Source organism: Orcinus orca, chromosome 1, assembly GCF_937001465.1.
Source record: "Orcinus orca chromosome 1, mOrcOrc1.1, whole genome shotgun sequence".
In the NCBI taxonomy this organism is placed as follows: Eukaryota; Metazoa; Chordata; class Mammalia; order Artiodactyla; family Delphinidae; genus Orcinus; species Orcinus orca.
In genome coordinates, this window is record NC_064559.1 from 170,161,800 (window position 1) to 170,184,166 (window position 22,367).

The window sequence follows — 22,367 nt, forward strand, 5'->3', positions numbered from 1 at the left end:
CATCTGTGAAATGGGGGTGGGTCATGCCCACCTCAGAGAGGGTGTGAGGATGCTGTAGGCTGTACTGTCTAATTCAATCCTCACATCACCCTGGAGATAGAAGAGTTATCATCCCCATTTCACAGAGGGGAAACGGAGACCCTGAGAAGCCCCTGGTAGGTTGCTGGGAGGCGGATCACCAGGGAGGATGGTGACGTGTCCTATTGTCCCCCCACCTCCTTCAGGCACTGGGAACGTCAACATTGCGGAGGCAGAGAAGCTCTTGAGACCCTACCTGAAGCGATACCCTAAGGTGAGCCCTACCTCCTGGCAGATACTCCCAGCCCACGTGTGCCTTGTGGACCCACACGGACCCACATGCGTGTTGTTGCAGGGCACCATCTTCCTGTTCTTTGCCGGGCGGATTGAAGCCATTAAAGGCAATGTTGACGCGGTGAGTAATGGGGGTCGGAGCCGGTGCTGGAGGGCCCTCGGGTCTCCCAGGCCAGTAGGAAGACAGATACACACAGACGAACTCAGGGACAGGGCAGACTGGGAGGAGGGCCCCAAGAGAGGACTTACAGGAGAGCGGGGGCAGGAGAGGCACTTCCAACTGAGGCAGTCTGGGAAGATGAGGGAGGAGTTGGCATTTGTGGTGAGTAGGATTTGAACGGGAGATGGAAGGCTACCGCATCCTTGAGTAAGGCAGAGAGGTGGGAAGACCCGCTGTCCAGGGCAGGGCGACAGGCTGGAACCTGGTGCCAGGGGCTGAAGCGGGCACCTTGAGGGTCTGGCTAAGGAGTCTGGGCTCTGTAGGTGGGAGGGAGCCGTCGAAGGGGTGAGAGAGGGGCGGGTCACGGTCCGGGCAGAATCCCCAGCATTAAACCAAGGCCCAGGACGGACTCCGTGACCTGGAGTTCTGGCGTCTCCCACTGGTCCTGGCTGTGGTTCCTCAGGCAGCAGGACAGATGCCCCAGGTCCAGGTCACTTCATGGGGGCTTCTGGAACCTTTGGAATTTGCTCTGAGGCATAGACGTTATTATTATATCACTTTAAGATTAGCACTTTCCACTGCCTGTTATCCCTCTATTATAGCTCTGTCCCACCCTTTCATTTTGTGCTGCAAGACCAGAGTCCCCAGGAGGGGCAGTAACTGGGCCCAAGGTCGTGTAAGACTTAGGCGGTAGAACCAGGACTGGAGGCCACAACTCCTGTCTCCCTGATGCTGCCCCTCGCCCCCTCCCCGAGCCTGGCACAGGGCTGGGCCGCTGTGCACGGCAGGAGGCTGGGGCTACTGTGGAGCTGGATGGGGACAGAGGGTGCAGAGAGCGGGGCAGGGGCGGGCCAGGGGACACCCACCGAGGCTGACCGGCAGGTTCCCACAGGCCATCCGGCGGTTCGAGGAGTGCTGCGAGGCCCAGCAGCACTGGAAGCAGTTCCACCACATGTGCTACTGGGAGCTGATGTGGTGCTTCACCTACAAGGGCCAGTGGAAGATGGCCTACTTCTACGCAGACCTGCTCAGCAAGGAGAACTCCTGGTCCAAGGTGGGCTGACACCATGTGCTGGGGGCACGGGGGGACCAGGCCAACCCACACTGGCCATGAGCCCCCAGAGCAAGGGCCAAACCCCTAACTGAACGCAGATGTCTCAGCTGGAATTTAACCAAAACCACAAATTCTACCAGGCCTCAGGGTTGGAAAAAACTAAAGACCATGAGGAACAGATGACCTTTAGAACTAGAGTGTGTCGAGATTTTTAGTCACAAGGGACAGAAGTGTGTTGTGACTCACATGGTCTATATGAGTGTCGCCCAACAGAACCTTCCATTACCGTGGAAATGCTCTATTTCTTTTTTTGTAATTAATTTATTAATTTATTTTTGGCTGCGTTGGGTCTTCGTTGCTGTGCGTGGTCTTTCTCTAGCTGCGGCGAGTGGGGGCTACTCTTCGTTGCGGTGTGCGGGCTTCTCTTGTTGCGGAGCACGGGCTCCAGGTGTGCGGGCTTCAGTAGTTGTGGCATGTGGGCTCAGTAGTTGTGGCACGCAGGCTCAGTAGTTGTGGTGCACGGGCTTAGTTGCTCCGCAGCATGTGGGATCTTCCCGGACCAGGGCTCGAACCCGTGTCCCCTGCATTGGCAGGCGGATTCTTAACCACTGCGCCGCCAGGGAAGTCCCGGAAATGCTCTATTTCTGCACTGTCCAATGTGGTAGCCCCTAGCCATACGTGCACACCGAGCACTCGAAATGTGCCTACTGCAATTGGGAAACTGGATGTCTTCAATTTTATTCCATTTTAACTAACTTAAATGTAAAAAGTCACATGGAGCTAGTGGACATAGTACCTGACTATGCGGGTGTAAACATAAGAGGCTCATTGGTTCATATAACCGAAAATTCTAGGCACATCTGACTTCAGGTAGGGCTGAATTCAGGAATTCATATGTCGTCTGGGCTTGTTTTTTCCACCTGGGACTGTGCTCTCCTCTATGACATCTTTATCGTACAGGCAGGTTCCCTCCATTTGCCAGCAGGGTGGCTATGGGCTGCCTGCCCCTAACTCACATCTTCCCTTTGGTTTCAACCAGAGTCCCTGGATAGAGCCTCATTGGTCTGGCATAGATCACAAGTCAATGCCTGGAAACAGGGGTGGGAGGACCCCTCATGGATTGGGAGTAGAAGATGGGTGGTTCCCCAGAAGAAAAATGAGGTGATGCCCCAGAATAAGTGTGGATGGGGGTGGGCATTAAAGAGATGCCATGTAGGCAAAACGAAACAAAACAGATGCTCAGCGCAGCATCTTATAGCTTATAACATCATGGTGAGTGATGAAATAAGTATCAGGCGTTATCATCATAGTAACCATAGCACAGACTTCCGAACCAAGGGTCTTAGAGTCATCTAGATCATCACAGAGCATCTGGTAGTGTCAGATCCATAGCACTTGTGTCTCAATGACCTTAAATCCCTATTTCTCATCTCTCCCCCACCTCTGCATGAAAGTCCCTTTTCAGTCCCCCTACCTGGGGCCCAAGCTGAAAGGGAGCTCTCTGGGTGTGGGCAGGTGGGGCCCGCAGGAGGAGTGGGCTTTCACGGAGCTCTGTGTGCCCAGGCGTTATCTCCGTCAGGCCCAGGAGGGGCGCTGAGGCTTAGAGAGGGTGTGTGACTTTGCTGGGCCACACAGCTGCTGTGAGGAGCAGAGGGAGGATGAGGCCTCCAGGTGTCAGGGAGTCTGGCTTCCTGACTTGGCTCAGTCTCCAGCTCTGTGACTTTGGGGAGGTCAGCCCCGCTTTCTCTGCAACACTTTCCTCAGAAGGGTTTCCTGTGAAAGTAGGGGTTGTGGCACCCCGAGTTCTGGGGCTTCATTCATCCCTAATCTCCAGCACTTGGCCACCGGAGTCCACCAACTTCCAGCTCTAGGAAGTTGGCCTGTGGCCACTGCCATACGTGCCGATCCCTCTGCTCAGCATTCTTCCCTGCCTGTACCATGCCGAGTCGTCCCTTTGGGCCCGTCATGTTTCCCGCAGTACTCGCAGCTTGGGTGACCAGAAACCAGATGGTGACAACTGTGTGCTCAGTGCTGTAACGGGGGAATCTGAGGGGAGCTCAGAGGCATCCCTGGGCAGCCCAGCCAAGGGGACAAGGAAGGCTTCTGGAAAAGGAGATGTCTGAACTGAACCTTGAAGGAGGAGGAATTAGGGTGGCAGAGGGGAGAAAGTGGAAGTTCTCTCCCCAAACCGAGAGAACTGCAGGGGCGTAGGGTTTGTGGGTGGGAGTGCAGAGGGACTGTGGAGGGACCGTCCCCCTCTAAGCCACTCGCTGTAAGCTTCTTGAGGACAAGGACTGTCTGATATCACAGAGCCTGGTAGAATAATCCAGCAAAATAAATATGTGGACTCAATAGGCAAACAGATAACTCTGGGAGACAGGAGTCCCATCAGGGAAGGTGACTGCAGTTTTCCATCAGTGTGGCCCCATAAGATCCCCTGGTAACTTGGATGTCCATGGGTCTCACAACTCTAGGTCACTGCGTCCATCCTAATTCCTGTGGACTCAGTGAGGGTGCGCTGTCCCGGGGGAGTAGGAGAAGGCTCTTAGAGGAAGCCAGCAGACGAGCCTGGCAGAGAAAGGACAATGGCATCCCAGGCAGAGGGACAGCACAGGCAAAGGCCTGAGGTGAGTTCCAGGAGTGATGGGGAAGAGTGGCCAGAAGAGGAGGAGCCAGAAAAGCAGGTCACAAGGGCCCTGAGTGGCTGTTTGGGCTTCAGTCTGACAGTGGGGGAGCCCATGCTTGTGGCTTAGATTTGTGCTTTTAAGAAATCCCTCCTGCAGTCACTGGGCACGCTCACACGCCAGGTCCTGTTCTAGGGCAGGACATACACAAATGAACCAAGCAAAGGTCCCCTCAAGGCTCATGTTCTAGTGGGAAGAGAGAGAGACAAGAAACACACAAATAGATGATGTACAGTGTAAGATAACGTCAGGTTCCAGCAAGTGCGATGAAGAAAAATCGGGTAAGGTACGGGTGCAGGGCGTGATGAACAGTGTGGTCAGGGGAGGTCTTTATGAGAAGACACCAGAATGAAGTGAAGGAGCAAGCCATGTGGACATCTCCATGAAGAACAGTCCAGGTAGAGGGCGCTGGTAGATATTAGGGCAAGAGGGGGAGGAAGCTGAAGCCGTGAGTTGATGTGTTCTGGAAGCAGCCCGGAGGCCAGTGTGGCTAGAGTGAGGGGGCAACAGTGGAGGGGAACTGGAGAGGAAACGGGGCGGACCGCACAGGGTCTTGCAGGCCATGACAGGGCATTTGGATGTTCTCCTAAGTGCGATGGGATACCGTGAGACGATGTCTAGGAGGGACTGATGTGATCTGCTTCTAAAAGGTCAGAGTGGCAGGTGGTATGGAAAATGGCTTGCAGGGCCAGGAGGGGAGCAGGAGATCAGTTAGGAAACCATGTGAACTAGGACAGCAGAAAGACATCCCTGGTGGCCCGGAGCAGGGAGATGCTGTGGAGGCTGGTTCAATAATTGAGGTGAGGGCTAGGGCAAGGCCCGTGGGATTTCGGAGCTATATGGGAGGTAAAATCATGAGGGCTTGGTGGCTCACTACCAGGGCCGGGGAGAGGGAGAAGGCACAGATGACACTGGGAGGTTACAGATGGGATGGGGAACAGATTTCACAGAGGGGAGCTTCTTCTCAGCACACCCCACAAAGACCAGCTTTTCCTCATGTTGTGAAGGGCAGACTGCGGTGCTGAGGGCAGACTGGAACTGGGAGTAGCCCTGGGCTTCAGCATGGGTGGGGCTCCCAGGTGGAGGTTGCTTCCCACCTTCTCTCTCCTAAGACTAGACTCCAGGATGTCCTGCTCCGTTTCCTCCTCCATCCGCTACACTTGTTTGCTGGGTAGCTGCCCCAGGTGGCAGGAGCTGTGGTTCAAGACTTGGCCACTGGAGGGCAGCACAGAGCCAGACTCCCCTGGCACTGGACTTCAAGCAAAGGGGAGCGGCTTTCCGGAATGGATCTTTGGCCGGGGGTGGGGGGGTGGTTGTGGCAGCTGTCAGTGGCAGCTGTGGAACCAGTGGGCAGACCCTTGAAGCCACACAAACCTGGGGTCACTCCCAGCTCTGCTCCTAGCAGCTCTGCTGTCCCAGGAAGTAGAGGTGGGGTACAGATTCCTTTCTGGCATTGTCTGGGATCAAGTGAGGTGATATATGTAGAGTGCCTGGCACACAGCAAGGCAGTTTCACCAAGGGGCCCTGAGCTGAGCCCTGACCCAGGGCCCTGTTTATTCTTCTAGCCTCACACCTCTTCTTGTATACATCCCATGCTTTATGCTAGTGATTTGTATCCTACGTACACACATCTCTGCCCTCCCTGGCTTTGATCAGGCTGTTCCCCTTGCCTGGAAGGTCCTTTTTCTGTCTCTGTGAATCTTCCCATCGGCGTTCAAGGGCCCAGTCTGAAGTGGCTGCTTCCCTGCAGCCCGTGCTGCCCCGTCTTTGTGTCTCCATCCTATCCTCAGCACCACCCCGTGCATCCTCTAGTTGCTTGAGGCTGCCCTGCTACTTCAGAGTGGAGAGGGCAGCTGCTTAGACATGGCCCATCGTGGAGTTAACTCCTAGCTCAAATCCTCAAGCTGCTTCGGCTTCCTCGCCCAGTTTCTCCCCTGGGGCTTGGGGATAATATAATGTCAGCTACTATGCTGGGCCATAGTGAGGTTCCAGTAAGGTACTGGTGCCAGTTCAGGACTGCGATTGGAGGGCAGGCTGCTCACACCTGACTGTTGCTCTGCCTCACACAGGCCACCTACATCTACATGAAGGCCGCCTACCTCAGCATGTTTGGGAAGGAGGACTACAAGCCGTTCGGGGATGACGAAGTGGAGCTGTTCAGGTGGGTCCGACCGTTGCAACCTGTCGTAGGCCCTGCCCACAGCCAGCCTGAGCTGAGGGAGGTGGTGGAGTTGTCGTCTCCCTGACACTCCCCCACAGTCACCCCACGTGCCTGTCCTTCCGTCCCATAGCCGGGGGCCTCCTGCTGCCACTGGTGAGAGCCCTTTGAATCCATTCAGAGGTTTTCTTTCACAAAAGTCGTTCTGTCAACATTCTTTCCACTGAACCTCTTTCACCTGGAGAGTAGGACAGATGTGGACACTGAGGTCCAGAGAGTTTCCTTCTGCTGAGTTAACCTGATCCACTCAGAAAAGCAGAGTTGGAATCACATAAACAGGATAAAATCTAGCCTCTGCCATTTGTTAGCTGTGTCACCTTGGACAATTTCAGGATCTGTAAAATGGGAATAACAACCTTTGCCTCTGCAGTGTCGTTCTGCGCATCAAAGAGGACAGATTTAAAGAGCCTGGGGTAGGGCCTGGAGCCAATAAATGGCGGCTGTTTTTATTCTTATCTGCACTACTGTGTTTGCCTTCTGCAAAGGGCCTAGAGCAGGGCTCAGCCATGGCAGGCTGAGGATGGAGCCTAGGGCTTTCCTCCAGTCATGGTGAGGGTTGGCCCCAACATGCAACATGCTAGGTAACCCTAGCTTCCTGGGCTGTCACAGTCACAGAGTGTTTATCATTTACTGAGTAACTTTGTGTCTCCATCTTATGTAACTCTTCTAGAAGATCTGTGAGGGTAAGAATCTGTGGGGGAGGAAGAGTAATTTTTTCTCCATCCTTCTAGGTTCTTGGCTGAGACCCTCATAATAAGATTAACAGGAGAAAAGCAAACAGAAGTTTACTAACTCCTGTATACGTGGGAGAGACTCAGGAAGACTGAGCTAACTCTCTGAAATGGCCCGAGCCATTACCTTAAGTGCCATCTCCAGCTAAAGGACAAAAGATCTGGGGGCATAGGGAGCCAGTTATGGGAGGTTTTCAGGTAAAAGAGGGTATGTGGTTGTTACGCAGATTTAAGTCTCTGCCTTCTCCACTGATAAGTTTCTAGAGATTTAGTTATCCTCCTCTTCCTGGTACAGAGAGAGATAACCTTACAAATGGAGATTTCCCTTATAAATGTAAATGTCTCGTACAAAAAGGTAACTTCTACTAGGTTTTCAGAGCTTTTTGTGTGTCTGCTGTTTCTTAAAAAGAATCAGCCTAAAATAATCTTTATGCCTAAGAAGCATATTTGAGGGTAACAACTTTTCCCTTTCATATCATTGTCTCCATTTCAGGGATGAGAAAGCAGGCCCAGAAGAGGTTCCACAGTGAATAAGCAGGGGAGGTGTTTGGTGGGGGACCTCACAACTAGGTCCAGCTGTTTGCTGGGCCTGGACAGCTCAGGTTCTGAAGGTCACAGCCATACCCCCATGATTATGGCAGGGATCGAGGGTAAGGCGGAGCTGGGTGGGTGAGGCCCCAGATGTGGAGGCTTGCCCAGCTGCATACCACATTTTACCGTACCCTTGGGAACAGCTGAGGAGGCCACAACTCACGTGGCCAAAGTTAATGAAAGGTTTGTGCTGTGTGGTCTTGGGCAGGTCCTTCCCTTTATGAGTTTTAATCTCCTCTGTGAAAGTAGGGTAAGACTTCCACTGGGCCCTTAGGAAATGGGGGCTGGGAGTAGAGAGGGACAACTAAAAGGCAGAGCAGGCCTGGGGGGTTTGTGTACATTCTCACCTCCACCGGCTGCTGCGGAGGAGCCCCTTGCCTAGCCCTAGGAAGTGCTCGGGTCTTGGGGCAGGGCCTGTGAAATAAGGCCATAGCCACAGGCTATGAGTCCAACACTCTCATCATATAGATGGGGAAACTGAGGCCCAGAGAGGGGCCAAGCAGAGGCTGGGGACTCTGTCCTTCCTAGCACTTTCTCGCCCTCTCCCCACCCTCCTCATCTCTTCCACAGAGCTGTGCCGGGCCTGAAACTCAAGATTGCTGGGAAATCTCTACCTACAGAGAAGTTTGCCATCCGGAAGTCCAGACGCTACCTCTCCCGCAAACCTATCTCATTGCCCATCCCTGCTCTGGTGGGTAGGAGGGTCTTGACTGGCTCTGAACTCCAGTTTGGGATTGTGGGGATGAGCTGAGAGCCAGGGATATAGCCACTGGCCCCGGGGGAGGTGGATGAGGGAAGAAGACCTCATGCCTCAGGGGCCTGGAGAGGATTTCACAATTCACCTGGTACTGGGTGGGGGACACAGATGAGCTGGAGCCTGCCTCAACCTCTGAGAAAGCACTGGTCTACTAGGGATGGGGGTGGAGAGACAGGTGAGTAGGCTGCAGGCACCTCAAGGCAGAAAGAGCAGCCCCCCCAGAGAGCCCCACACCCCTGTCCCTGGGCAGAGGCATCCCCTGGCTGTTTGTGTTTCCACCCTGTTTCTGTCTTGTCACACGATTAGAATTGTTGTTTACACTGTCCCGCCCTCACTGGACCAAGATTTTCTGAGGCTGGGACCATGTTATATTACAGTCAACTCTGAAATAACAGCAATTGCTGGCATCGTTATTGGGCACTTGCTGTGTTCAAGGCTCCTTATACCCATTGCCTATGGCCTCATTTGATCCTCACAACAACCCTCTTAGTAGGTGCTGGTGGCATCTCCATTTTACAGAAGGGGATAATAAGGCCTAATAGATAAGGAGGAAGATAAAATATCTACTAAGTAGATAAGATATAAGTAGAAAAATGAAATAACTTGTCCAAGTCCCATAGCTAGTGAGTTAGCCAGAATTTGAACCCAGGTAGTCTGGTTCCAGAGCCCATATTCTGAACCATGGTTTTGATGCTAATTCCATGCATGATTTGAGCAGGCATCAGAGAAGTTTCTAGTTTGTTAAGAGTCCTTGTTATTCAAATAATAAGGCAGCCAGAAAGGTAGAAAGGGTGCTGCTTCAGAGACCTGGCTCTGCTATTCACTAATTGTGTGACCCTGTGTAGGGCCCCCTTTCCCTTAATGTAAATAATAATATATTCCTTGCCCATTTCATAGGGCAGTTATGAGAATCAGCTGATAAAACATGTTAAACACTTTAGAAATCAAAAAGTTCAATATTTATGTAGAATTTATTTAGAGCTCGTATCCTGAATATCTTTAAATAAAATCTGAGCTATTTTACAGGTTAAAATATACAACAAAGCAATTATCAAATGGGGGCAGGGGAAGCAACTATACGAGAAATTTAGGGGAGAATTTCCAAAACTATAATCTGAAAAATGTTATTTGTGCATAAAATGATTTCTGTGATTAAATACATTTGGGAAAGACTGGCCTAAACCAAGTTTATATACCGTAGACCTTGGAGCCTTTCTATGCTAATCTGCATGGTAGGTCTCCAAGGAGAAGCTTGAAGATGCAGTTTTTCCCTAACTTATTTGGCCACAGAACAATCTTTTAATGGAACACTTGCTAACTTGAGACCATATAACAACTTGATAAAACCTTGTCTAAACTTAAAATCCCTCCCTGGAACATAACAAAAGTCTTTCTAGAACTTTATGTATACAAGTCACTTTCACATCCATTGCCTGGTTTGATAGTTTAGGAAATGCTAATCTAAGCTAACACAATTACTAGAATGAAAATTTGATTTAGTATTCTGAACTTCCTGGCAGTTAAGGCAAAAAAAGGCATCAGGTATGTTTCATAGATGGATACTCACGCTCAGTGCCTTGGCGAAATAGGAGAGAAGGTAACATGGTCTTAAGCTCCTGAAGTGCTTAAGTAAATTATGGTTCCTCCAATATAGGAGGCCCTATTAGCTGGAGCAAGGAGGAGGACTCCCTGGAGAGTGTGGGGCATGACCTGGTCCTCAAAGAATGGGAAGAGTGTGGGCACAGAGAGATTGGGAGAGAGCAGAGTAGTGCCCCAGGAAGCCATGAGCAGAAAAGTAACTGAAAACTATCAGCAGCTATGAGCAGAAGAGTGAGAATATGGGTCCATCTTAAATTCTTACTGGGGTAAGGGGAGATCTCAATAGTAAGTAAGAGATAAGACTCCCCATAACTCCCTCAAGTCCACAGCTTCAAAGCCTGGGCTGAGACTTCTAGAGTTAGAAGGGCCTTTAGTGATCCTCTGATCTGAGCTACCCATTTTACAGATGGGGAAACTTGAGGCCCCAATGGGGAGGAAAGCTGGGACTGACTTGCTCCCCTGCCCCCAGGAAATGATGTACATTTGGAATGGCTACGCTGTGATTGGGAAGCAGCCGGAACTCACAGACGGGATACTTGAGATTATCACCAAGACTGAAGAGTTGCTGGAAAAGGGCCCAGGTGACTACCCCCAGGCCCTTGAACCTGCCAGGCTGGGTCAGACCACAGGTCTTTACAGTTGAAGATTCCCTCTACCAAAAACGTCCTTCCTCACTTCTCTACCCTGGTAATTGTCCTTTGCCTTTCCAGACTGAGCTTCAGTGGCAGCTCCTCCAAGAAGCTGTCCCTTGTCCCCCAGGTAGGGTCAGGGCCTCTTCTGGGCTCCCACAACCCCCGGGCTTCCTTCAATCAGTCCTGGTATCACTGTATTGTCATCGTCTCAGTATCTGTCTTTCCTCCCCAGATGTGAGCTCCCTGAGCATGGGGACCATGTGTGAGCCGCCTCTGTCTCCCCAGGGCCCAGCACAGAGTAGGGGCTCCATGAGTAACTGCTGAAAAAAATGAACAAACCTGTCGTCTTCCCTCACTCCCCTATTCTCAGAGAATGAGTACTCAGTGGATGATGAGTGCTTGGTGAAGCTGCTGAAAGGCCTGTGTCTGAAATATCTGGGCCGTGTCCAGGAGGCCGAGGAGAATTTCAGGAGCATCTCTGCCAAGTAAGTGCCTCTGTGGCCACTCCCACTCCAGATGGCCTGCTGCTGGGCCCGTGGCTCCAGGGCAGCATTTTCTGGGCTTCTCTTTCCTCATGCACACATGCACAGTGCCTGACTCTGGACTACCCCTACTCGCTCCACATGTACTAGTGTCTATCCTGTGCCAGGACCCTTGCTGGGCACAGATCATTCCCACGTTGTCCTCTAGGGCCACCAGATTGCCCAACTACAGGAGACCATCGGTAATGAGTTTTGTGTGAATGGTGCCCCCTGGAGTTTGTAATTTATCAACTCTGCCCTTGGGGAGTGCAGATGTTAGAGAGACAGACAGCTACAGGCAACTCAATCTGGTATGGTGAGGGCTGTGCTAGAGGAAAGCAGAGGACAGCAGGTGCCAGGAGGAGGGACCTAAACCTAATAATGCTAGATACCAGGAAAGGCTTTCCAGGGATGCCACTTAAATTGGGAAGTTTACCAGGCAGAGAAAGCAAGGAAGGAGGAGTTTTAAGTGGAGTAGGTAGAGCATGTGCAAATGCCTGGACACAGGAAAGACACCTGAGGTTGGGTGACAGTGGTCAGGTCCTTCCCTGCCTGGGTGAGGTTGTAGAGGGAAAGGGTTGCAGATGAAATAAAGGGGGGGTTGGGGACTGAGGTGGGGGTGGGCTAACTAAGGACATGACATGAGCCATAGGTTGTCAGGGACTTGGGGCCCCAGGTGCAGAGGATCGGAAGGCTTTGCTGTGGAATCTTAAGCCTTTCTAGGGCTAGGTAGTGGGAACCCTCCCAAACTGGAATTCAGATCAGAAAACCCCACAAGACCATGAGCTGGATCCTGCCACTGGGGAGAGGCTCAGGAGGAGTCTGAAGGACGTGCCTGAAGGATGTCTCAAGAGCAGAGCCTGTAAGCCATGTTTTCCTCTGTCCTGCAGTGAAAAGAGGATTAAATATGACCACTACTTGATCCCAAATGCCCTGCTGGAGCTGGCCCTGCTGTTTATGGAGCAAGGCAGAAATGAAGAGGCTGTCAAACTCTTGGAAACTGCCAAGTAAGGCATGATTGCCCTTGGTCTGTCCTTTGTTCCCCATGGAGTGCAGGGCATGGGCAGAAGAGGCCAGGCAGCAGTGAGGGAGGAGGGTGCAGGCAGAGGCAGTATAGGCAGCCCAGAGGCTGGGCCCATGTCCCTGGGGAACCCAGCTCTCACCTGGCATAGGGGAGGCCTCTTCCTCAATTTACCAATGAGGAACTGATATTCCCAGCATCAGGGACTGAGGGTCACACCACAAGCCAGCTGCAGGGCTGGTGTGAAGGTGCAGGTCTCCTGCCTTCCAGCCCTTAGATCTACCTCTTGAAACCACTCCTTCAAGCTCAGGGACCAACAGTGGCACCAGAGGGCATGGTAACAGGTAATCTCTATTAGTCAGGGCCCAACTCTTTCTTTAGACAGAGGTAGGGATCTAAGCCTCTAAAAATATTGCTTGGCTAGTGGGCTCCCACAGTTCAGACTAAAGGAAAAGCACTTCCTGGAGCAGCCTCATGTGTCTGATTCTCTGGCTTCTTCCAGGCAAAATTATAAGAATTATTCCATGGAATCAAGGACACATTTTCGAATCCAGGCAGCCACACTCCAAGCCAAGTCTTCCCTAGAGAATGGCAACAGATCCATGGTTTCATCAATGCCCTTGTAGTTTTGTGCAGCATTCCCAGGCTGGAAGACAGAGTCAGCTGGACAGAGCTCCTGGAAACATTTCAAAAAGATCCCCTCCCCCTGCCCTGCCGTTGGGGTCCACCAGTGCTCCAGTGCGATGACACGACATAGGTATCTGTGCAGAAGCGAAGCTGGCATTTTCACCAGTGTGGCCAAGGGCCTCTGCCAAGGACAGAGTTGCTGGAGCCCTCTGCCTACCCTATCACATATACGGGTACTTGTTTTTCACTGTGATGTTTAAGAGAATGTATAAACAGTTTACATTTTCCTTAGAAATACATTGATGGGATCAAAGCTTTGGAAAAAACTACCAACCAACCACCTGTAAATCACTGTTTTAACCCCTACTGATGTGGAGGCAAATCTATGATGCCAAGGGCCAAAGTGCTTTTCAGATTTGAGCGAGGTCTCAGCTTCCAGGGCTGGCAGGACCCAAAGGAGGATCTGCACTGCAGGCTTTGAGGTTTCTGGGGGTTGGACATAGAGGTTTCACACACTCCCAGTACCTTCCTTCTTACACTCCCTTTGTAACAACTTTCCAATTTAAAAAAAATCAAACACATCTTTTTAGTGAGATAATTTTGAGTCCATCTGTAGAAAAAAAAAAATCAATCTTCGCCACTAAGGAATAGCGATACCGAGGCCTGAAGGAAGGGGGAGCCCTGTGGCCCTTTCTGTGCCAAAGCCAAGAAGTTTGGCAGGTAAAGTTTCTCAGACACCAGTCTGCTATATGCCAAATTGAAACCACTGGGAATGATTTATGAAACATAAAAATCTTCTGTATTTCCCTTCGAGGTACACTTATTTACCGACAGCGTTTTTCTTAGAAACAGAATGGTTATTCTTGGCCTGTTTGTGTGTTTCAGATTTTTCAGTTAAGAGAAAAGATATATTTAAGTAATAAAACTTATACACTTTAAGAGATCATGCAACATCTATTTCAGTAAAATATGTTGTTGCTTGAATTCTTAGGCTGGGCAGAAAGTTTGAATCAGAAGTCATATGGCTCAGGCATGTTTTATTTAGCCAACATGATGTTTTAAAATTTTTAGAATAAGTTACTAACATTTTAAAATGGGGAGATTTCACAAATAAATCTGGTTTCTGGCATCTTATTTTAATAATCTGGCAATATTGGGCCTCATTCCCACAAGGCAACAATCAGTTGGAGCTGAGTAGAGGCTCTTTTCAACACTTATAATCTTTCTGGCGCCTAAAAGCATCTGAATTTGCACCCAGTGGGACTGTTAAAGTGAGGACTCAAGTTCAGTGACCAACAAACACCAAGTTTTACCATTCACACTCTAACAACAGCATACTTCAACTTAACCATTTTCCTGGTAAAAATATTCAGCTGTGGAAATGTGATTCCTCAAACACTGAATGCAGTTTCTGTAAAGGAAGAACCACAAGACAACTTTTCCAGTCTTCCAGCCTGCTGTATTTAGCAAACACTTCTGAGCATTTGCCAGAAGCTAGGTGGTTTAATCTATTAATACACAACCAAGCTTCCTGCGGCTGATGCTGAATGAAGTTATGGGTTTTAGGTAAAGCATATTCTCATTAGGAAAGCAAAGCCGAAAACCCTCATCCAAGTCCCCTTTTGCACTTACTGTACTGTCACAGCAGAAATGCTATGAAAGGAAGACTCCTTGTTTATTTTGTTAGAACTAGACAAAAGAGTGCTTTCCACAGAGGGCAAGTCCTTTGCAAGCTCTCTCTCCTCCACAGCCTGAATGCTGGGAGCCCAGCCTACTTCCAGGTTGTTGGACAGGGCAGGTGAAAGGGGTGAACTAGAGCCAGGCTGCTGAATGAAGGTGGCCTGTTGTCCTCCCTCACATATTAGAATGCTACCTATTACAGTATAAAAGCAGCGCCGGTCACAGGATACCAAACATATAATTCGCAAAACTGCCGTTTGCAAAACACTTTCATCTCAATGTTCATCTTAGGTGCTTTTATTTTTAAATTTTTATGCCAGGATGGTTTCCTAGTTGTTGCTGTTTCCTGCTGGGCTTCATTAATTAGCCTCTGTCACCTTTACCTCTGGCTGCAGTCTGGCTATGAGTTCTGTCTCCTTTATTCCTACCTGCAGCTTGAGTTAGTCCATCAAAAACATGTATGTGAGGGAGTTCCCTGGTGGTCCAGTGGTTAGGACTCAGTGCTTTTACTGCCGTGGCCCAGGTTCAGTCCCTGGTGGGGGAACTAAGATCCCGCAAGCCGAGTGGCGTGGCCAAAAACAAACAAAAAATGTATGTGAAGGTGAAAATGCTGGGTGTCTGACACCACCATATCCTTGTGCAGAGGCCTCTGAAGGTGAAAATTCTGTCATGGGCTTCTCATTGCGTCTTGAGCCGTTTCTGGTCACTGCTTCTCTAACACTGCAGACCTTTCTAGCACATCTGCCCTGGAGAGGCACCTGATCAGGTGAGGAGAGTCTTGGCCTAGAAATAAGGAGACCTGAATTCTAGTCCTTGTTTTGCTACTGCCTTTCAGAGTGACCTTGGGAAAGTCATGGACCCTCTAAAAATTAGTAATTTGGACTAGATTAAGGCTCTCTGCTGCTGTCAACAGTTCTGATTCTGTCTGGTCAAGTCTGTTTCTGGGCTTTCATCTCCAAAAAGAGGCAAGATATATACCTTCCTACCTTTTGTCAAAGCCTTGTGCCACCAGGCTGCTTACCAGAAGTGATGATAGCCTTCCTCCCAGGACACCCAGAGAGCAAATAATCCTCATTTGGGGAAAGTCTGAATCCTGTGCCACACAGAGGAACTCAGTTGTTAGGAAGCAGCAACTGTGTAACATGCTCTGAATAGGCTCTTGGCAACAGAAAGGCTACCTCTGCCTCTCACTGGTCCCAGGCCTTGGACTGGCAGGGTAGCTTCCAGCACTGTGCTGGTCCCTATCAGCTCTCCCATATGTTGGCAGGATTCCCTATTCCTTATCTCTCAAGTCAGAATGGGAGTGTTTCCAAGACAGCTGTCGTCATTCACAGCAAAAAAAGCCACGACCTGACAGCAAAGCCAGGACCCTAAAAGGCCAACGCCAACCAAACACTAGGCTGAGGTCCAGGTGGGAGATTCCCAGCAACTGAAGGGAGCATCAGGAGGATTTTAAAAAGCCCCAGCCTGCTGAGTGCTGCAATCATTCGATGAGGGAATAAAATCCAAAGACACTTTTCTCTGGAGTTACTCCCAAGTTTATCTCTTCTAAGATGATAGGGAGTGGACAACAGTCTTCTTCTCTGCTTCAAATTTAAAGCCCAACAGTGTGCCTTTTTAACAGTTTTCTTATGTCCTTAGCACCATCACACTAATTCAGTAATAAGTGAGAGGTGTCTGGATTCTGAAAACCAAGCAGCAAATGGGAACTTCTCACCCTCGCCCTCAGATGCAGCTTTCCAAGGTTGGAAAGTGCCTTTCTTCTTGGATTAGCACAGCTCTGTGGAAATCTGGTACAAAGTTCATCACTGTCCAACAGGGTAAGTCAGTCCACAAACAAGGAGCCTCATTTAGGGATCTGAAAAATCCATTTCGAAGTAAGCAATCTATGAGTTGCTTCTACTGTCTAGTCAGCTCTCAAGTGACAAAATATAATAGAGCCCTTACTTTGGTAAGACATGCAATTACAGAAGGTCACTATGGACTTCTAAAAGCTGACGTTCAAGTTTAATCAGACACATCACAGCTAACACCTCACAGATGACTGGATAGGATGGTTTTGTTTTTCTTCATGTCCTGAACAAACACTTCATAACACCAGATACCATATGCCCTCGGTGGAATAATACTAGCTAATATTAAGTGCTATTTACCAGTTGTGATTCTAAGTACTTTACATTTGAAGTGGAGCTATTATTGCCATTTTACAGATGAGAAAACTGAGACATAGGTTAAATAACTTGCCTTAAGACCACACAGCTATTATGCATCAGAAATATTTGAAGTCAGGCAGCTGAACTCTAAAGCTCATGCTTTCCTGAACTGCTGGTCAAGCTTTCAAATTATCAGCTTAAAGTCGGATCTGACTTACATTGACTCTTGGGCCACTGTTAAGTATGGAAAAGGTACTGGCTGGTAACTCAAACACTAGAAATCCCTGGCGTGGAGCACATGGAGCATATGCCTGTGTGGCACGGTTCCCCTGTGGCACTTGGCATCATGAGGTAGGGACAGGGTCTATCTTGGACAAAGGCAATCCTTAAGCACCATATTGCTCATAAAATCATCAGGATGTTGAAGGAAAAGGCATGATCTAATCCCCAGCTGGATAGGTAGAGTTCCAGTCAGCTACTCCAGAGATGGGTAGTGAACAGATGCAGAGGCTCAGGCCTGGACTGAGGCTTGAGTCCAAACCATATGCTAGAAGAGGTTTGGTGTAAGGCAGTAAGAGGTAGGAACACTGACAAACTAGGAAGCATACGATGCTGAAGGCACTCTTAGAATTTTAAGTTTAAGCACCTAAGAGTGCTGGCTGGCCAAACATATCACACCTGTGGGTCAAAGTGGTCCATGGGCCAGAAATCTGTCACCCTTGGGCTAAAGGTGACTTTCAGACAACTATCTATGGAAAAGAGGTGGTGAGCAAATTCATAAGAGAAAAGCCTGATCTACTAAAAATAGCAACTTTAAATTATATTAATTACATGGGATAATAGTGGATAAAAGTACAGACTGAATTCAAATTATTCTGCTTTGAGAATCAGTTTACTCTTCTGTAAAATGGGGCCAATGCCAACTGCTTCACAGGACTGCTGAGAATAAAAAGAAATCAACTAAGCAGCCTCGCACAGTCCTCAGTATATTAAGAAGGTAAATGTATTGGCCCACACATACTGTGGGAAGGCAGTGGTGAGTTTGGCCTAGGGGATGACTGAATCAATGGCTCTAGTGCATCCATCAGGCCTTCTCCATCTCTTGGCTTTGCTCTTGTGTTAGATTTATTCTCTTGGACTGACTTCTCTGCGTGGCAGTTCAGACCTTACGTCCTTACAGCTCTGTGACAAGAAAAGGGCTCCTTTTCCTACCTCCAGTATGAAAAATCCCCAGATAAGGACTCTGATTAGTCTGACTTGGCTTGAATGTCCATCCCTTAGGCCAGTGGTTCCCCAGATCAGCATTAGATATCAGGGAATTTGTTGGAAATGCAAATTATCAGCCCCCCCTCCCCCTGATGCAGGGGTGAGGCCGAACCACCTGAACAAGTCCTCCAAGTGGATCTGATGCACACTGAAGCCTGAGAACCACTGCCTTGGAAAGGGAGTGAGGTACTACAATGGGTCTATCTTGGATTACATGCTCGGTTGGGAGTTATTACTAAAAAAGATGGGGTACTGGGCAGACAAAAACATGTATCCAATATGTCCTTTCTTTCAAAAGTTGACATACAGGAACTATGACCTGCCAACATTCTCAGGTGAAGGGGAGGATGAGGGCAGTACTGGTTAGAGACAAGGCTTATTAGAAAGCTGCCCATTCAGGAAGAGCTTTGCCTTTGTCCTTCTCCTTGCAACCCTCAGCGATCTTTATAAGGCCCCAATTCTCCATGGGAACCTCCTTGATGATGGCTCCCACTCCATCAGAAATGCTCAGATTCCTTAGGGCTTCTCTTCCTCCCTGCTTTCTCCTTCCCTTCACTTAATAAATATCTGTTGAGCACCTAAATGTCCTGCTCTCATGAAAGTAAACAAATTAGAGCCATGGAGTAAATAAACAGGGGCTGTTGGTCCACAGGGTAAGAAACCAGCCATCAAACAATCTGGGGAAGTGAACTACAGGATGGAACTACAAAAGATCTGAGACAGGAAAGAGCTTGCCATTTTAGAAAGCACACACAAAAAAGTCTAGAAAGTAGAGTACTATGAAAGGAGAGAGGCAGAAAGTCTGCTGTCTCCATTAAGAAGCTTGGATTTTATTCTCCACACAATGGGAAGCAATTAAAAGTTCTACGCAGATGAAAGACATCATCCAGTTTACTCAAAACTATTTTAACTGCTGTGTGAAGAATGTACTATACAGGGTTAAACATGGAAGCTGGGAGGCCAGTGCCATGCCAAAGGCCAACAGCACCAATTGCTTCTGCTTCATGAGAATTGCCATTAAAATACCTCCTCTTCCCTGCACCAGCTACCACACTTACGGGGAAAAAAAACTTTCAATATGCTGCTAAGTGATAATCAGGCTCTAAGAGTCAATGTGAGTTGGCATTTCTTGTTCTTTACTCTTCATGAGAAATCAGCAACCCAGTTTATCAAAAATCCAAACCCATAAACATGATCTCTTACTTCAAAGGTATCTTCAATGCCATTAACGCAAAGTTTCAGAAATAAATAATCCTGAGAACAAGGCTTGCAAAAATGACCAACCTGACAACGCCATTAGCACCCATCTCACTACTGAAAAGAAGAATGGTTATTATTCCTCATATCAAAATAACATCATGGACAGTGATTGTCAAGGGCCATGAGGACAAATGGTTTGTGAAAAACAACTTCCCTTCACTGCATACCCTAAAATTGTAGCCATTAACTTACCTGTCTGCTTGAGTTCAGCTACCGTCATAGAAAGAAGATCATTATTCTGCACTAGCTCAAAGCCGAAGACAGGCTGTGATCCCGGAATTGGCAGAATGTAGCTTATCCCCATACCTCTGGTATGGATAGTGCTGGAAGCCAATCTGATAGCACAGTCCAGGCTTCCCAATTCACACAACACCTAAGACTTGCTTTTGGATCCTGAATGACTAGATTAACTATTATATGGCCCCCCAGAGAAAAGCTGGGCCCATCACTTGCTTAGCCAACCACATCTTCTCATAAGCATTCATCACTATGACCAGACTCTTGAAGTAAACCCTCAGTTACCTTTTTCAACTTCATTTTCTCCGCATGAAGAAATCTAGTCGATAAGCACTGCTGTTACACACTGATAAGAATGTATTCAAAGTAAACAGGCACTGCTCATCCTTTGATCACAATCAGTTTTAAATGCCTAAAATCTGTACCTTATTGATAATGCTGCTTCATTCATACGCAGAGAAAACCAAACTTGCTGTGGAAAGCATCCAAAGATGACTAAATCTTCCAGTGGACAGTTAGTTTTCTCAAAAAACAAAAATGTAAAAGAAAGTTAGTATCTCTTAAAGTTTCCATAAAAAATGTATGAGATGGTAGATGGTTTCAGTCTATCAGTAACATTAATTAGATGGATCCAGTTATTATCCTGGGCTAATGACCATTGCTTAGCGTGATAAGGCAAACAAGAACAATGTGAACAATTAAGATGTGCAGATAAATCCAAACCCCTTTTGTAAAATTTTACTGAAGCCTCTAACAAAAATTTTATGGATCAGGAAATGGGCTGTAAAGGGATTCATCTGGATTTTCATCCATGCTAAAGAGCAAGGAAACAGCCAAAGGATAAATGGAAAAGCAAAGTCTGGATACTTGTATCAGGACAATCAATAGCTGAATAAATAATCACCCAGCACTGCTGTTTTTAGAACCAGAGGCTCTCAGAAAAAGGATTACAAAGTATATTTAAATTAATATTCCCCAGATACATGTGCCTCATCCATTTACTAACTTCTATATGTCATTTTAATATAAACGTTAATGTGTTACAATGTAACTCTTAGGAGCTTAAAAAAAAAGATGTTATTTTTCTCTAGTTAAAAACAGTACTTTATGTGAAGAGAGAACTAACAAATAGTCCAGCTAACTTTCTCTAAATATATAAAATGAACTTACTACATCTTTCAAACCACTCAGAAAAAGTACTGTTTTAAGGTGTTTTATATAATGTAATCAAGCATTTACAGTTACTCCTCCCATTAAACCCTTATGTTTCACTTGAATTACTACAAACTAAAGTCCTCTCTAAATCTGAATTATGAGCATTAAACCACTCACTGCCTGGCCATAAGCAAACACCTATTCTGACAATACAGAACTGAGAAAAAATTCTTTCAGAGACCACTTCTTGGTAGCTCTTAGGTAAATCACCTAACAGTGCGTCAATCAGTAATGACATTAAATGCAAAGATGGAAATTTTCATAGTTGGACATTTTTACTCCACACTTTTTAATTTAATAATGGCAAAATACTTAGAAAGTGGGACCAAGGGGGAAGAAATTATAAGGAATTCAGCTATGTTCTCAAAAGGAATAATATAATGCAGTCAGAATAAGACTGCATAGGACGCTGATGGCTCTCATTCCCATGCCTCACATGATGGGGACATCTGAACCAGGCCTGTGTCTTAGGGAAGTCTAGTTGAGTGTAAGACTAGAACAGGGGAGCTAGATAGGGTAGAGAAGGAGGGGTTACAAACTATCTTCACTAACTTTTTCCATACCCAGTAAAAGAATAGATGATCTTTAAATTCAGGTGGGTAAATTTAGTATTACTTCAGGAGATACTAACCAAAATCCACCTTTTCTCATGTCCACCAATTTCAAAATTAAAGGCTTAAAAAATTAGCTGATTAGCTCTGATGCGTTTAACATGCAAGTGTCATCAGCTGACTCTGAGAAACTGATTGCTAGCCAATGCCTTTGTAAGCAAACATGGCCACCAATTGCCTACATTTCCGAACTATGCCAAAGAAACTTACCTTCTTTCCTGTTTGCCATTTTCAGTCTCAGGACCATAGGCAGTTCTGCTTTGGACTCCTTTATTGTTATTCCTTTTTTAAAATGCATGCTTCCTTAAGAAGGAGCTTTGTTCACAGAAAATTTGTTACCTCAATGCTCACTATATTCTGTTTTATATTACACAGACAACCGAAAGTAGTTGGAGAGTCTTCTAATACCTGAGATGTCTTATAAAGAACACTCATAGCATTTAAAAGGTTTGTGTGAACCAAACTACAAGTATCTGAAAGTATTTCAAATTGTTCGGTTTACATTTAAAAGAGTAAGATTCTTTTATTTTTTCCTGGTCAGGCTTTCCAGACATCTCAAATCCTACAGCCAAGCCTGAACATATCTTGCCCAAATCCAAATATGTTGTACCTATTATTTGGCTTAAGAAAATTTAGAAGCTATCAAGCTTCTAAATTTATGATTAGATGGTATTAAATGCCAAGCCATAAAAAATACTTCCCCAAAAGTATATATACCTAGAAATTTTTAAGTAATTAAATTTATACATGTGTGTTTTAAAGAAAGGATTAGAATATTCTTATGTAATCAATTCTAACTTTAGCCCTTTACAACTGTATTATAACTTTATTTAACTTGGTAAAAGCCAAAACTGATGGTTCTTAACATGGTATGTGGAAATCAAAATTAAAGAATACAAAATACCTTAAAAAAAAAAAAGCATTCAGCTCAATCCTGGTTCCTTCAATATTACTGCCAAACTTCTGTGAAAGAAGCCTTGTAATAAAGACTAACAGCAACATAGAAGATGATTAAAACAAAAAGTTCATTTACCAATT

General features: G+C 47.3%; 1 protein-coding gene and 1 long non-coding RNA gene across 11 annotated transcripts in view; both read left to right on the plus strand.

Annotated features, from left to right (window-relative positions):
- The window catches only part of TTC39A (tetratricopeptide repeat domain 39A), a 52,717-nt gene extending 38,667 nt beyond the window's left edge, over nt 1-14,050 (plus strand). For 6 of the 10 annotated variants that reach the window (XM_033435546.2, XM_033435543.2, XM_033435545.2 and 3 more), the window contains 9 exons: nt 225-292; nt 374-433; nt 1,365-1,526; nt 6,280-6,371; nt 8,321-8,441; nt 10,576-10,687; nt 11,109-11,223; nt 12,150-12,266; nt 12,783-14,050. In XM_033435546.2, coding sequence (XP_033291437.1) covers nt 225-292; nt 374-433; nt 1,365-1,526; nt 6,280-6,371; nt 8,321-8,441; nt 10,576-10,687; nt 11,109-11,223; nt 12,150-12,266; nt 12,783-12,906 — 971 coding nt within the window. In that variant the 3' untranslated portion in view covers nt 12,907-14,050. Of the gene's footprint in view, nt 1-224; nt 293-373; nt 434-1,364; nt 1,527-6,279; nt 6,372-8,320; nt 8,442-10,575; nt 10,688-10,816; nt 10,866-10,970; nt 11,224-12,149; nt 12,267-12,782 lie in introns of those variants that run through there. The other 4 variants (XM_049700129.1, XM_033435548.2, XM_033435549.2 and 1 more) reach the window with 4 other exon arrangements.
- Nucleotides 14,051-14,817: 767 nt separating this feature from the next.
- On the plus strand, nt 14,818-22,248 carry LOC125961578 (uncharacterized). The gene is made up of 2 exons (XR_007472453.1): nt 14,818-15,353; nt 16,229-22,248. It is a non-coding gene; the product is annotated as an uncharacterized LOC125961578 (long non-coding RNA).
- Nucleotides 22,249-22,367: the final 119 nt, after the last annotated feature.